Consider the following 14,828-nt stretch of genomic DNA (forward strand, 5'->3'; position numbering starts at 1 on the left):
TAGAAACCACCCCCAAAATTAATATAGAGCAGTGAACGTCGTCTGTTTCCAAACACTTTCCTAATTAACAGTAGTGCAGTTCTACAATTTCAGGCACACAAATCTCTCCTCTTCTATTTCAACATTTCATCACTGGGCTAGATTTCCATTAAAATGAAAGATGTTCCATTCCTTTCACAGTGGATAAATTGAACTGTTTCTGGGGAATTCATTCCTCCACAGATAATTGCCAGCATTTATGATGGCCCCATTTATTATTGTTAGTTGCAAAGTCATGTCCGACCCATCGCAACCCCATGGACAACGTTCCTCCAGGCCTTCCTGTCCTCTACCATCCTCTGGAGTCCATTTAAGCTCACACCGACTGCTTCGGTGACTCCATCCAGCCACCTCATTCTCTCTCGTCCCCTTCTTCTTTTGCCCTCAATCTTTCCCAGCATGAGGCTCTTCTCCAGTGAGTCCTTCCTTCTCATTAGGTGGCCAAAGTATTTGAGTTTCATCTTCAGGATCATCTGGCCTACTAAAGAGCAGTCAGGGTTGATCTCCTCTATGACTGACCGGTTTGATGGCCTTGCAGTCCAAGGGACTTGCAGGAGTCTTCTCCAGCACCATAGTTCAAAGGCCTACATTCTTTGGCGCCCACTGAAGAAGGAAATGGCAACCCACTCCAGTATCTTTCCCCATGGACAGTACCAAAAAACAATTGCAGGCAAATTAACACTGGATGCCAATTACGTAAGATTGGAGAAGCCAAACTTTATTGAGAAGAAGGATTCACAAAGGACCCTCTTCAAATATTATTTAGCTTTTATAGGCAATATTTTGGAGTGGAACTTTCTTACCCCTCCATCATTCAAAGCCCTCACTCTGAACTGATACGTTGTTCCAGGCAGAAGATTGCTGACAGTACATTCAAGGTCTGGACCATGATAGACCTCCGAGACCAACTCTTCAGGTCCAGTCATTTCTATGCTGTATGCTGAGATATGACTGCTACTTTCTGAGACAGGGGGAGCATCTGGAAAGAGATGTTGAGACAATTAATATAATTGCAAGGAAGCTGGTACTATTACATAGCCAAAATTACTTTCTTTTAACTATCCATTTTCTAAATTGTGGGTGCTCCAACATTAGAAATTTTTAAAGAAGAGATTGGACAGGGATTTATCTGAAATGGTATAGGATTTTCTGCTTGAGTAGGGCGTTGGATTAGAAGATCACCAATGTCCCTCCAACTCTGTTATTTCTGTTACCTTTGGCATTGACAAAATTACTATCAGTCAACTGCAAAGGGTAGCTTTACCCAGAACAGCTTACATCCTTGATTTTCATACATAAATTTTGAAGAAATATTTATTTATGCAGCGTATGGCATAACATATCATATTTTCCGGCGTATAAGATGACTTTTTAGCCTATAAAAATCATTCCAAAAATCGGGGGTCGTCTTATACGCTGGGTGTACAGCGAGCTGAAACTTACCGGTTCCAAGCCGGTCTGAATGCCGTTAAATACCAGTGCCGTACTGCTGTACTGAGCTGCATTTTCCATGCTGGCAGTTCTGAGCCGGCATTTCCACATAGCGTATACTGCTATGAGCCAGCCTGCTCTGATTGTCTTGGAGTCAGGAAGGTGGGCTGATGATGTCACACACTCTGCCAATCCAAGCAGGCCTTGTATTCATTAATAGAAAATGCATTGCTCACCCTGATTGGCTGGGTGCTGTATACTGGAATGGCAATACCTGACCTGACAGGATTACTGCACCGTACCGCCTGAAAGGCCAACAGTATAGTATACAAATGGCTAACACTCAAGACCCTATCATGGCTCCACCAGCAAGAAGAAAGAAATATGAAGCCAGTTTCAAACCAAACCCTATATTTTAACAGGAAAAGTAGGGGGTCGTCTTATACACCCAGTCGCCTTATATGCCGGAAAATATGGTACATGGACTAGCGATAGATATTAACATTTCACCTAGGTTTGTAAAACGTAATAAAATATAAATGTTAAAAAGACTTATGTTCAAATGCCAATATCTAGGCCATCTAACCATTGAAGCACAGCACTGTTTATTTTGTTGAAAATCAGATACCGGACCAGTGATATGACCTTAGCTTGCAGCCGCTCAGAATATGATCTGCAGTTTGACGTGGGATCCTGCAGTCACACTGAGGGGAGGATACTACGCCCCATTGAAGAAGGAAATGAATTTCAAATTCTAATGACTTACCCCACTGCAATTGTATCTCTTTATGCTTTGGTTTTCCAAGCACTCTGGGCGGTTGACACTGATCTGGAGCAATGCTTAGCGTATGAACAAGTAAACTTTCAGAACACTAGAAAAATACAAAAAAATACATAAGATATAAAACTATCTAGCTCTAGTCCAAATTCACTTATTCTAAATTCACAATCGTTATAGTCTTATTTTACTTCAGCTATAGGCACCTTATAGGCTTTAAAGCAGGGGTAGTCAACCTTTTTATACCTACTGCCCACTTTTGTATCTCTGTTAGTAGTAAAATTTTCTAATCGCCCACCAGTTCCCCAGTAATGGTGATTTATAAAGTAGGGAAGTCAGTTAAATTAAAAAAAGGAAAGTGCTTCAGTATTGAACAAAACCCCTACCGCCCACCATGAAAGCTGGAACGCCCACTAGTGGGCGGTAGGGACCAGGTTGACTACCACTGCTTTAAAGGGTAAAGGTTCCCCTCGCACATATGTGCTAGTTGTTCCCAACTATAGGGGGCGGTGTTCATCTCCGTTTCAAAGCTGAAGAGCCAGCACTGTCCAAAGATGTCTCCATGGTCATGTGGCTGGTATGACTAAATGCCGAAGGCGCACGGAACCCTGTTACCTTCCCACCAAAGGTGGTTCCTATTATTCTTCTTGTACTTTTACATGCTTTCGAACTGCTAGGCTGGCAGAAGCTGGGACAAGTAACAGGAGCTCACTTCAATACGTGGTGCTAGGGATTCGAACTGCCGAACTGCTGACCTTTCTGATCGACAAGCTCAGTGTCATAGCCACTGAGCCACCGTGTCCTTTTTACTGGCTTTATACCCATGGTTAATTTAACCTTGGTTCATCCAATTTTTCCTCAATTGTGAACGAGCCACAAAGGACAACTTCGCACCATTCACGATGCCAAAATGGGATTGGATAACTTATAGTCCAGTATTTTTGTGTGAAAACAGCCTCTATGCAATTTTGCTTTCCCCATGGAGAAACAAGCATTTGGATTTGACACTCCAGAAAGAATGGAAAAATGAAAACCCACATCAGAAATAAAATATGCTTGAAGAAATTCAAAGTACTTCAGGAAGCTAAAGTGTCTGTTCACTCAACTTCACTAGCAAACGGGTACCATGTTTTTAAGAGATCAAACAATGCATATGGTTTGATAAAGGGCAGTATTTGAGATAGGACATACTCAAGTCTGAAATTTGTTACTCAACTTTAAGGGACGAATTATAGCACAGCCTTGTGAAAATATAACAGTGTTTTAAGAGGAACCTTCTGTTATTAATACCAAATTACTACTAGGTTAGCCTTCCTCTCTTTATATAAAACCATAATTGTGGCTGGAACCGCCATTGCTAATCAACCCAGTGACATGAGATTGTCCTTTATGATCCTGTTGCTTAGCAATGGAAATTCCAGTCCCAGTCATTGTCATTAAGCGAAGATTAGCTGCAACACAACATAGCATAAAATAGCAGTTGAAAATATACACCTCACCGTCATTTGAGGTGTGACACTATGCAAAGTACTGTATTTTTCGGGCTATAAGACGCATCGGAGTATAAGACGCATCGAGATTTTGAAGAGGTAAATTTAAAAAAAAGTTTTTGCACTCTGCAGGCCCCCTCTGCATGTATGCAGAGAGTTTGAGAGGCCTGCAAAATGCTCTTGGGGGCTGGTGGGGGACAAAAGCAGCCCCTTTATTTTTGTAAATATGTTTTGAGAGGATTGTAGATTGCTCCTGGGGGCTGGGGGCAAAAATGGCCCATTTGTCACTTGTTTTTGTCCTCCCAGCCCCCAGGAGCACTTTGCAGGCCTCCCAAAGTCTATGCACGTCCATTTTTGTGAAGGGGGCGGGGTTTCAGGAGGCCAAAAATGCTGTGTGTCAGTGTATAAGATGCACCCAGATTTTCACCCTCTTTTTTGGGCGGGGGGGGGGGGGTAAGGTGTGTCTTATACTCCGAAAAATACGGTACTTCCAAATCTTTACAGAAAACAATACAAGGTGACAGGATCATGACCTAGCATACTTACTTAGCAAAATAAATAAAAAAATAACATACCAGATCAGCACTACAAAAGCTGGAAAAAATGGACAGAACAAACAGAAAGAAAGTGGTATCCTTTGCTGTTCGTTTAATTCTTACCTGACTGTGTCCGCCAGTACTAATACAGCATGCCCGGAGCTTGTACAAAGTGCTTGGCTTCAAGTATGCACACGTACATTCGGTAGCAGGTCCCCTATATGCAACTTCCCATTGATTTGCTGCAAGGATAATTGGACTCACTCAGGCAAGTGATAAACTGTGGCTAAGATCCTACCTAGATTTCATTTAAGTCCCCTGCCTTTGCAGTGGTTTGCGGCAATAACTCTTTTATGGGAAGAAACTGGCCTAAGATCTTTTCAGTCAGGTCCTTCCCATTCAATCAGGCCCTTTCATTAGTTGAAAGCTGGATTAGAGAGATAGGTGTTCCTTAATTGCTTATATAAAAAAGGGACCATTCTGATTTTGGTGAGACCAAATTTTCCATATCTATCTATCTATCTATCATCTATCTATCTATCTATCTATCATCTATCTATCTATCTATCTATCTATCTATCTATCTATCTATCATCTATCCATCTATCATCTATCTATCTATCTATCTATCTATCTATCTATCTATCTATCTATCTATCATCTATCTATCATCTATGGCTGTGTGTGTGTGTGTGTGTGTATGTGTGTGTGTGTGAACATAACTCTGGAACGCCTCGAGCAATTTCAACCAAACTTGGCACACAGATGATTTAATCTCTGGAATATAAAATTACTGTGGGGGTAAGACACTCCTAACACCCCTCGGGGTGTGTGTTTTGTTAAGATACAGCCTGTTGTGCCTTTAAATGGCTTTTACTGTACTGCCGTAAAATGGCTTCTACTGTACAGCACAGGAGTTTCCATGGTAATGGCTTCACAGTACTCTACAAGGGGCCTCCCTCTGGTAAGGCGGAAAATTAGAAATTACATTTGGTCTGGACATTTTTCTCCTATAAATAAATACCCAGGCAATTATCAACTAGTTAATTATTAAAGTTGACCAAAAAAACTTAATCTAAATAAAAATGAATCCTAATTTGAAAATAACTCAATATTGCTAACAATAGTTTTCATTTTGCAAAGCGAAGTTAGATGCACACATTTGAATAAAAACATCTTTTTGAAACTGTATTTTGCAACTAAAAAATCAAACAAACTTAGATTTATGGGAATCTTAACAGTCCTATATAATCTTAATAGGCAACTATAATTCAATATTACAGCTCAGAAAGTAATATTATTTTTTTAAAAAATTGGCTGCTACATCTGGTAGTCTTATTTCCATTTTGATTAATTCACCATTTTTATTGAATGATGCCTTAATCAAACCCTTGGGGATGGTGAAGAATCGCTACAATCAAATAAATTCAACTGAGAAATTTCTAGCTACTTGATATGAGGATTTTGAAAGTAGTGATACTTTTCTTATCTGTAGTTATATTTTCTTATGAACATTATGAATAATTGAAGAAATCCCAATATATATGTATCGAATTTACCTTCACAGCTTCCTTCTGAAACTTCTAACAGATAATTTAGGATTTCCGACCGTTGTCCTGAGGAGCCTCTGTTAAAAAAAAAATGGATTGGAGAGGAAAAGAAATAATAAGCAAGTTATGAAAATGGGAAAAATTATTTTCAGTGGTGATTAGATGCAGAATCTATCTTTTAGTCAGTTGGCAGAAGATTACCTCTAATATGGTTGTTAGTCTGTGTCCTTAGAACTGCTAAAAGTTTATAAGTCCCATGTTTCTCCAAAAATAAGACTTATCTCCAAAATAAGCCCTAGTTTGATTTTTTTACGTTTGCCTAATATAAGCCCTACCCCAAAAATAATCCCTAGTTAAGACTCTGTCCCACTGTCTGGTTGCATGAGGTGGGGTGAGGCACATGCATAAAAATCAAGCTAGGGAGGGGGTGGAGCTGCCCCACGCACCCTGTACCTGCTTACCTTATGACCGCCAAAGCCAGGCCTCCCACGCCCCAATATCTGCTGCGCCACTGCCCGATATCTTCTACAGCTGCTTGTGGTCAGACACCATGTGGTGCATTGCAACAGTTCTGCTGCTTGTGGCAGGACTCTGAGTAGCGACACTGGCGTGATGCACCATATGGCATCTGACTGTGAGTGGCCGCAGAAGACGCTGGGCACCAGCGCAACAGGTGTCAGGGCATGGGATTCCTGGCTGTGGTGGTCCTAAGGTAAACGGGTAGGATATCCCCCCAAAATAAGTCCTGGTGCTTATTTTGGGGCCCAAAAGAAAGATCCAAAAGAACGGGCCTTATTTTTTAGGGAAACATGGTATAAAAGTTCCAACTCCATAGCTTTTTCAGCAGACCAATATATATATATATATATATATATATATATATATATATATATATATATATATATATGTGTGTGTGTGTGTGTGTGTGTGTGTGTGTGTGTGTGTGTGTGTGTGTGTGTGTGTGTGTGTGTGTGTGTGTGTGTGTGTGTGTGTGTGTGTGTGTGTGTGTGTGTGTGTGTGTGTGTGTGTGTGTGTGTGTGTGTGTGTGTGTGTGTGTTAACAGGCCGTTCTTCTTTCTCCTGCATTTCTGAACTTATTTCCCCCCTGATTTGCCAAATGAAATCCACAGGAAGTAGATGAGGTTTTTTTTAAACATGAATACATCTGCATTTGCTTAAATGAAGTCTTTCTTGCTGGCACACAGGTAACAGAACCTTTTCATTTTAAATGTTCCTTGTCACTTATTTGTTTTGTTGTGACTTGTTGTATTTAGTGTCTGGAGCAACAACTCAATTGTTACGTAGCTTCATCATTGTTAATGGTACATTCAGAGGTTGGTCTAGGGATTAAGGCACCCAAATAATAATCGGGGTTTTGAGCGCATGTGCTAAAATAAGCCCTCCCCCAAGAATTAGTCTAGTCCTGCCTTAGGCATGAAAGCCAGCTGGATGACTTTGGACCAATCATCAGTTGACTGTGAGTTCTAGTCCCGCCTTAGGCATGAAAGCCAGCTGGATGACTTTGGGCCAATCATCAGTTGACTGTGAGTTCTAGTCCCGCCTTAGGCATGAAAGCCAGCTGGATGACTTTGGGCCAATCATCAGTTGACTGTGAGTTCTAGTCCCGCCTTAGGCATGAAAGCCAGCTGGATGACTTTGGGCCAATCATCAGTTGACTGTGAGTTCTAGTCCCGCCTTAGGCATGAAAGCCAGCTGGATGACTTTGGACCAATCATCAGTTGACTGTGAGTTCTAGTCCCGCCTTAGGCATGAAAGCCAGCTGGATGACTTTGGACCAATCATCAGTTGACTGTGAGTTCTAGTCCCGCCTTAGGCATGAAAGCCAGCTGGATGACTTTGGGCCAATCATCAGTTGACTGTGAGTTCTAGTCCCGCCTTAGGCATGAAAGCCAGCTGGATGACTTTGGGCCAATCATCAGTTGACTGTGAGTTCTAGTCCCGCCTTAGGCATGAAAGCCAGCTGGATGACTTTGGGCCAATCATCAGTTGACTGTGAGTTCTAGTCCCGCCTTAGGCATGAAAGCCAGCTGGATGACTTTGGGCCAATCATCAGTTGACTGTGAGTTCTAGTCCCGCCTTAGGCATGAAAGCCGACTGGATTACTTTGGGCCAATCAGCAGGAGATTGTGAGTTTTATTCATTCTCTCTCAACGCAACTCACCTAGCAGAGTTGTTGTCATGGGGAAAATAGGAGAAGGAAGGAGTATTAGATATTATTTCCACCATCAGTTATTTATAATAATAATAATAGACAGTACAAAAAACAGTCTAAATAAATAAGGCAACATTTGTACAACATAAAAGAGTCATTTTCTTTTCAGTATTCAGTTCAGAGAATCAATTCTCAATGTCAATTCTCTGCAGGCATAGACTACATGTGTGGTTGGCAAGAGTGCAATATATTACAACAAAACAGCACCTCTACAGCAATGCCATGCATGTTAAATCAGTTCTTCTTGTGCTTTTAAAATACAGAGATGTATTCTTACCCCATTTCACACTGAAGCCATGAGATGTTACTGGCCCTTTAACAATAGGTCTGGAGGGAGGTCCTGGTCTGTCTGGGCTTGTGGTACAGACCATGACATCACTAGGACTACTTTTCCCTTCTACATTGGAGACAACCAGCTGGAATTTTAAAAAAAAGATTTTTTGTGAGTCCATCTACATGTTGTGTTGCACAGTACATTTATCTGCCCAACTGCTCTGTAAACGTTTACTCCATTACATTTTAGTCATTTTACCAAAATAAATAAACAGTCACCGCAATTAGACTTTTCATTTTGAATCCACAATAGTTTATTATGTATTATTCCCATGTTATATTTGATTGTGGATGCATGAGAATGTTTCACAGTAATGTAACTGGACAATTTTTGCAAGTATAAGTTCAGCACTTCAGGAAAAAAAAAAGAGCTGGCTGCCCCCTTGTGGCACCTTGTTAAAATTGCAAATAGAATTAAAATTAAACATTGAAAACATGTGGCACGGGATTGTTATTTAAAAGCAAACAAGATACACACATTTCTGCATGCACTTCCTTGCGAGATTGTAACATCGAACATTTACTACTAAATGAAGGGTTGTAATTTGAGGATTATCTAACAATGTCTTTCCAATAATAAGCATGCATGATATGACAGGGCAAACTCTTGTGCTGCACAGGACAATGAAAACGAAAGAGAAAGAAATTTACCCTGAATTTGTATTGTGTGCTTCTCTTAAGATTCTTCACAGTACAGGTTCGGTCTTCTCCAGTGTACCTTGGATGAAATGCATTATCCTAAAGGACAAATTAAGTTATCAGTTAAAGAGTAACAGCAAGCAAAAATAAATTCAGGAATATCACCAAGCAATAATATACCACTCCAATTGGGGCATGAAATATTTGTCCAACTATTGTGGAATTTGCCATTATTTGCAAATTAATCCTATCCCTTTGAATTTTGCAGAGAATGTTGCTATGCTCTGTATTACTTGTCTTTGGCCTAGAACCTAATTTGCATGACTATAATTATGAGCTGAGAAAGAACTTTGGTCATTTGTTGCCAAATCATAGTACAGTACCTTACTATAGTATGTATGTATGTATGTATGTATGTATGTATGTATGTATGCATGGGTATGTATGCATTTATGTATGTATATCAGGAGTGGGTTCCTGCCAGTTCTAACCTCTTCTATAGAAGAGATTCCACAAATCTACCGTGCTGTTTAGAACCGGTTCCAGCTCCCTCCCCCCGCCCATCCGTATCACGCTTGCTCCGCCTGCCGCTCACTGATTGGCTGGCTCACCAATCGCCCCACCCACCTCTAAGAGTCCTATCTAAACCTTAAAGTCTTAAAGCTGCCAAGTTTGAACATCCCTGGGGTTTTTTTTCTAAAGGGTTAGGGGTGCAAGGGTCTTGTAACTTGATAGCTTTAAGACTTGCACACTTCAATGCCAGAGTTCCTGAGCCAACATGACTGGAGGAGGAATTCTGGGAGTTGAAGTCCACAAGTCTTAAAGCTTTACTTTACTTTACTTTATTTAGGATTTATAGACAGCCCCCTCTCCCCGAGAGGACTCGGGGCGGTGTACAGACAAAAGCTAAAAACCGTATATACAATAACCAAATTAAATACCCCCTTTTAAAAACAAATTAAATATAGAGTCTGTACAGTGATAATAAAAATTAAAACAGGTTAAAAGGACAACCCCTTAAAATTTAAAATGCCGGCCAGGAGGATTGAAAATTAAAACTACAATTGGGCCAGGCCAGCTAATTGGAACAGGTGGGTCTTGAGTTTCTTGCGGAAGGAGCGGAGATCGGTAGTAGTTCTGATGTCAAGGGGGAGGTCATTCCAGAGGGTCGGACCCATCACAGAGAAGGCCCTACTCCTGGGCGTCGCCTGCTGGCATTGCCTAGTGGACGGCACCCGGAGGAGTCCCTCCCTGTGAGAGCGAATTGGTCGCAGGGATGTATGGGGTAGGATGCGATCCCGCAGATAGCTAGGTCCTGTGCCATGGAGCGCTTTAAAGGTGATAATCAACACCTTGAAACGCACCAGAAAAGCCACAGGTAGCCAGTGCAGCTCACGCAGGAGAGGTGTTATATGGGAGTACCTGGTACATCCCATGATTACCCGCGAGGCCGCATTCTGGACCAGCTGCAGCCTTCGGGTGCATCTCAAGGGGAGCCCCATGTAGAGAGCATTGCAATAGTCCAGGCGGGACATCACAAGCGCATGGGTGACTGTGTGAAGGGCGTCCCGGTCAAATAGGGGGCGCAATTGGCGCACCAGGCGAACCTGGTGGAACGTCCCCCTTGCCACGGCTGTCACATGGTCATCCATCGACAGCCGGGCATCCAGGAGGACGCCCAAATTGCGCGCCCGTTCCACGGGGGCCAGTTGTTTGCCCCCGATGGCCAGTGATGGAACCCACTGGTTGAACCAGGGCGCCGGTATCCACAGCCACTCCGTCTTGGAGGGGTTGAGTCTGAGTCTGTTGCTTCTCATCCAGACCCGTACGGCCTCCGTTCAAGCTGTCAAGTTTGAACACCCCTGGGGGTCTTTTTCTAAAGGGTTAGGGATGCAAGGGTCTTGTAACTTGGCAGCTTAAAGACTTGCGTGCTTCAAATGTCAGTTTCTGAGCCAACATTTTGGTTGCTAAGCAAGAGTGTTGTTAAGTGAGTTTCACCACATTTTACAAGTTGGCCACGCCCACCCAATCACATGACTGCCAAGCCACTCCCACTCAATCAGATGGCTGGCAAGCCACTCCCACCCGGTCACATGGCCTATAAGCCACTCCCACAAAGCAGGCCACACCTACAGAAGAGGTTCTAAATTTTTTTTGAAACCCACCACTGATGTATATATGTGTACGTGTGTTAGTTAAATCTTTTTAAAATTAATTTTCTATTGTTTACATTTATTAGTGCTTAATAAACATTGTGTTGTCTGGGTATTTAATTTGCTTAACAATACAGATGACATTCTTAATTTCCACTCCTTTTCCTCAACCACTGGTAAAATAAATGCCATGTTTGATAATATTCTGTATCTTTTTTCTGTTTAATTTTCAATGTAAGTCTATCCATTTCTGCACAATCTAGTATCTTCTTAATTATCTCTTCATCTTGTGGTGATTCTTCATTTTTCCAATATTTTGCGACCATAATCCTAGTTGCTGTTAAGACATGCAATATTAAATACATACTTTGCTTATCAGGTATTTCTGGTGTTTTACCTAATAAAAACAGTTCAGGTTTAAAATCTACATGTTTCTCTATCATCTTTTTAACCACCTGTGTATCTTTGCCCATTTTTTTTTGCTTTAACACAAGTCCATCACATATGATAAAATGTGCCCAGGTTTTGGTGACATTTCCAATATTTGAAAGACATATTTTTAAACATTTTAGCTAACCTAGCATGTGGTAAATACCATCTAAAAAACATTTATATACATTTTCTTTATAAGAAGTTGTCATTGTTAATGTATAAGTTTTGCCACTTCTCTAATTCTATGTTATAGCCAAAGTTTTTTCCCCTATCATACCATAGTGTCTTTTACTTACTCATCCTTCATTTTCCAATTTACTAAGTAGGTGTAAATCTTCTTAATTAGTTTTTCATCAGAGTTCAACAGTATCTGATCAAAGGGTGTTTGTATTTTATAGAAGCCATACTTTTTCATAACTTTATCATATATAGATTATATTTGCAATTGAGGCCACTATGATAGTTTAATATCCTATTCTTCCAGCTCTTGTTTAAATTTTAATTTACCTTCAGTGTTCAAGATGTCTTTATATGTCAGATGAAATCTTAAACAATTGAAATTTTTAGATTGGGAACCATAGATGAAAGCTTGACCTTTCCCAAATTTCTTACTTGAAATTTCTGAGCTGGTTTTACCCTAAAATCACCACTATTCAAAACAGAAAAAGTGAATTTAAATCCCCATTGCATTCCTTATTGTAATAATAGTTTTAAGAGCCCTTAAATGTTTTTTTAAGTTTGTTAAAGTGGCTCCCTCTTGTGTCAAAAAAGAAAAAAGCACAACACACTTAGTACCATGTTACTCATGTTGAGGAATGTTCTTCTTTTAGTAACATCCTATCTGTCCACCAGGTACGTGCTGATAAAACCCTTTGGAGCTTTGCCAAAGCAATAAAGCAAGGTAGAACATTTTAGGGAGGGAGCAAAATAATAGCTATGCAGTATTGTTTATTTATGCATCAACTGTCTGAGCTGCTGTGCTTGCATGTATGGAAATGAGACTGAAGTATGGCACTGCTCCCCAATGCAAGATGAAACAAGATGCCAATAATATATGTAAAACCAAATTCTTGGATGGGTGTAGCAATTTCCCTTTGAGTGCAACTGGAAAAGTTGCCAAGAACAAATGTCTCATAGGAGCGGCCTTGAGATGGACAGTTCAGGACCTCTTTATACACACCATCAGATATTTAAAACGCTTTTTTAGATATTTAAGAACTTCTATGGCTCATTTATTGCAATAAGTTGTTAGGATAGGATTGAAGCCCAGGGGGAAAAAATCAGAAGGAGCCCTTGAGTCTCCCACAGGAAATTGAGGAGATGACATTACATTCCTTTGGGTGCAATTAGTATTACAGAAGCACGTTGGGCAAACTCAACAGAAACAAAAGGGCATCGGCTGCCCACGTAAGAAAATATTGGGAAATTTAAAATCTCTGTTGGTACCCTGCAAGGTCCAGTAGAAACTAAGGAGAGTTGAGAATGTTTAGAAACGGTTATTGGCTCAACTGCATTTACGGATTTAGAGCAGAGATGGGGTCTAAACCATGGGCCTTTTATGACTTGTGGATTTCAAGTCCCAGAATTCTGGGAGTTGAAATCGGGACATACTGTGGTTCCCCACTCCTGATTTAGAGCATGGGACAGAATTATTATGACCACCCTGTAATGCTAACTTTCCACGAAGGCAAAGCAAAATGTGGGCCACTATAAAAGTGAGGGGTCCTTGGTGCTCTCTGAATTTGGTTGTTTTCTTGCAAATGTTTCATTACCCAAACTAGATAACATCATCAGTGCACTGACAGTGAGAACAATTAATCAGTGGAAGGACTTGCCTCCAGAAATTGTGGGTGCTCCGTCACTGGAGCTTTTAAAGAAGAGACTGGACAACCATTTGTCTGAAATGGTATAGGGCAGTGATGGCTAACTTTTTCCCGACCGAGTGCCCAAAGTGCACAAGTGTGCATGTGAATGCAATGCTCCCCCCCCTGTGCATGCATCCCACCCTACCCCCGTGCATGCACACATGGGCCCCTGCATGTGCCCCACCCCCTGCACATGCACACATGGCCCCTCGCATGCCCCTGCTCCTCATGCATGCGCAGCAGAGACCCGAAGATCAACTGACCGGAGGGATGCGCATGCATGGCGGAGCTGAACTGGGGTGACAGCTCTGTGTCCACAGAGAGGGCGCTGCATGCCACCCCTGGCACGCATGCCATTGGTTTGCCATCATGGGTATAGGGTTTTCTATAGGGTTTCCTGCATCACCAGTGGGTTGGATTAGAAGATCCAAGATCCCTTCCAACTCTGTTAGTCTGCTCTGTTACTTTGGATTTCAAAACTTACATTATCTTCCTCTTGAATCTCCAAGGTGTAGGTAATCACTTCTTCTGGTGTGCAACCTTCTGCTTTATTCCATTGCAGTGTGATCCATGTTACCCCAGCACGGACCAGTCTTGGTGCTGAAGGGGTCTGAGGGATGTTTCCTGAAGTGTAGCATACAACTTCTTGGCTAAAGCCACTGTGGAATGGCGGGGGGAGATGGGGAAGAGAGGAAGGATGCTCTTTAGTAAAAGTTTGGAATTACACCCTGTGGAACAGCAGTGGGTCTATTATTTAAAGTGCCCCTTCCTTGTTTGCTAGACACGTATTATCATCATGTTCATTTAACGACCGCACAATCACTTGCGGGGTGAAGTCTAGGCAACTGAATGGAGCTAGGAGAGTGTTTACTGGCCGGATGCCGTCCCTGACGCCAACGCGGAGTTTTGTTCAGCAGATATATCCTCATTGTGCCCAGAGAGAGAAATATCTGCCTCTACCTAGGATCGAACTCGCAGCTTCCTGATTGTGAGGTGAGAGCTCCACCTCTAGGCCACTGCACCACTCCTTGCTAGACATGTATTATGCGCATGCTAAACCCCATTCTCTCTCTGAAAAAGGAAGAACGTGGTTGTGATTCATAACAGAAGCATCTCCATCTTTTAGCCGAGATTACGCTATTGATTCTCAGCTACGCTTAACGGATTAAAGACAGTATGGACAAGCTCAGAAATCCTTCAATTCAGCATGGGGTGGTTTAACTTTGCATTCTGGTGATCAGGAACAGGCTTGTACATCTCAGATGCAAACATAGACATTACCCCATCTGTTGATCAATAGCGATTTCTAGATTCATATTCTAAATTATTAGATACAAGAGCTGGATATTT

The 14,828-nt window shown here is 41.6% G+C and overlaps 1 protein-coding gene across 1 annotated transcript in view; it reads right to left on the reverse strand.

Annotated features, from left to right (window-relative positions):
- FNDC3B (fibronectin type III domain containing 3B) overlaps positions 1–14,828 on the reverse strand; it is a 310,175-nt gene that overhangs the window by 64,067 nt on the left and 231,280 nt on the right. The window contains 8 exon segments of the mRNA XM_081953443.1: positions 843–1,018; positions 2,237–2,342; positions 4,398–4,516; positions 5,834–5,881; positions 5,884–5,901; positions 8,334–8,472; positions 9,041–9,127; positions 13,963–14,137. Of these exon segments, the coding sequence (XP_081809569.1) occupies positions 843–1,018; positions 2,237–2,342; positions 4,398–4,516; positions 5,834–5,881; positions 5,884–5,901; positions 8,334–8,472; positions 9,041–9,127; positions 13,963–14,137 (868 nt within the window).

This window comes from Natrix helvetica, assembly GCF_964273705.1.
Source record: "Natrix helvetica genome assembly, chromosome: 5".
Taxonomy (NCBI): Eukaryota; Metazoa; Chordata; class Lepidosauria; order Squamata; family Natricidae; genus Natrix; species Natrix helvetica.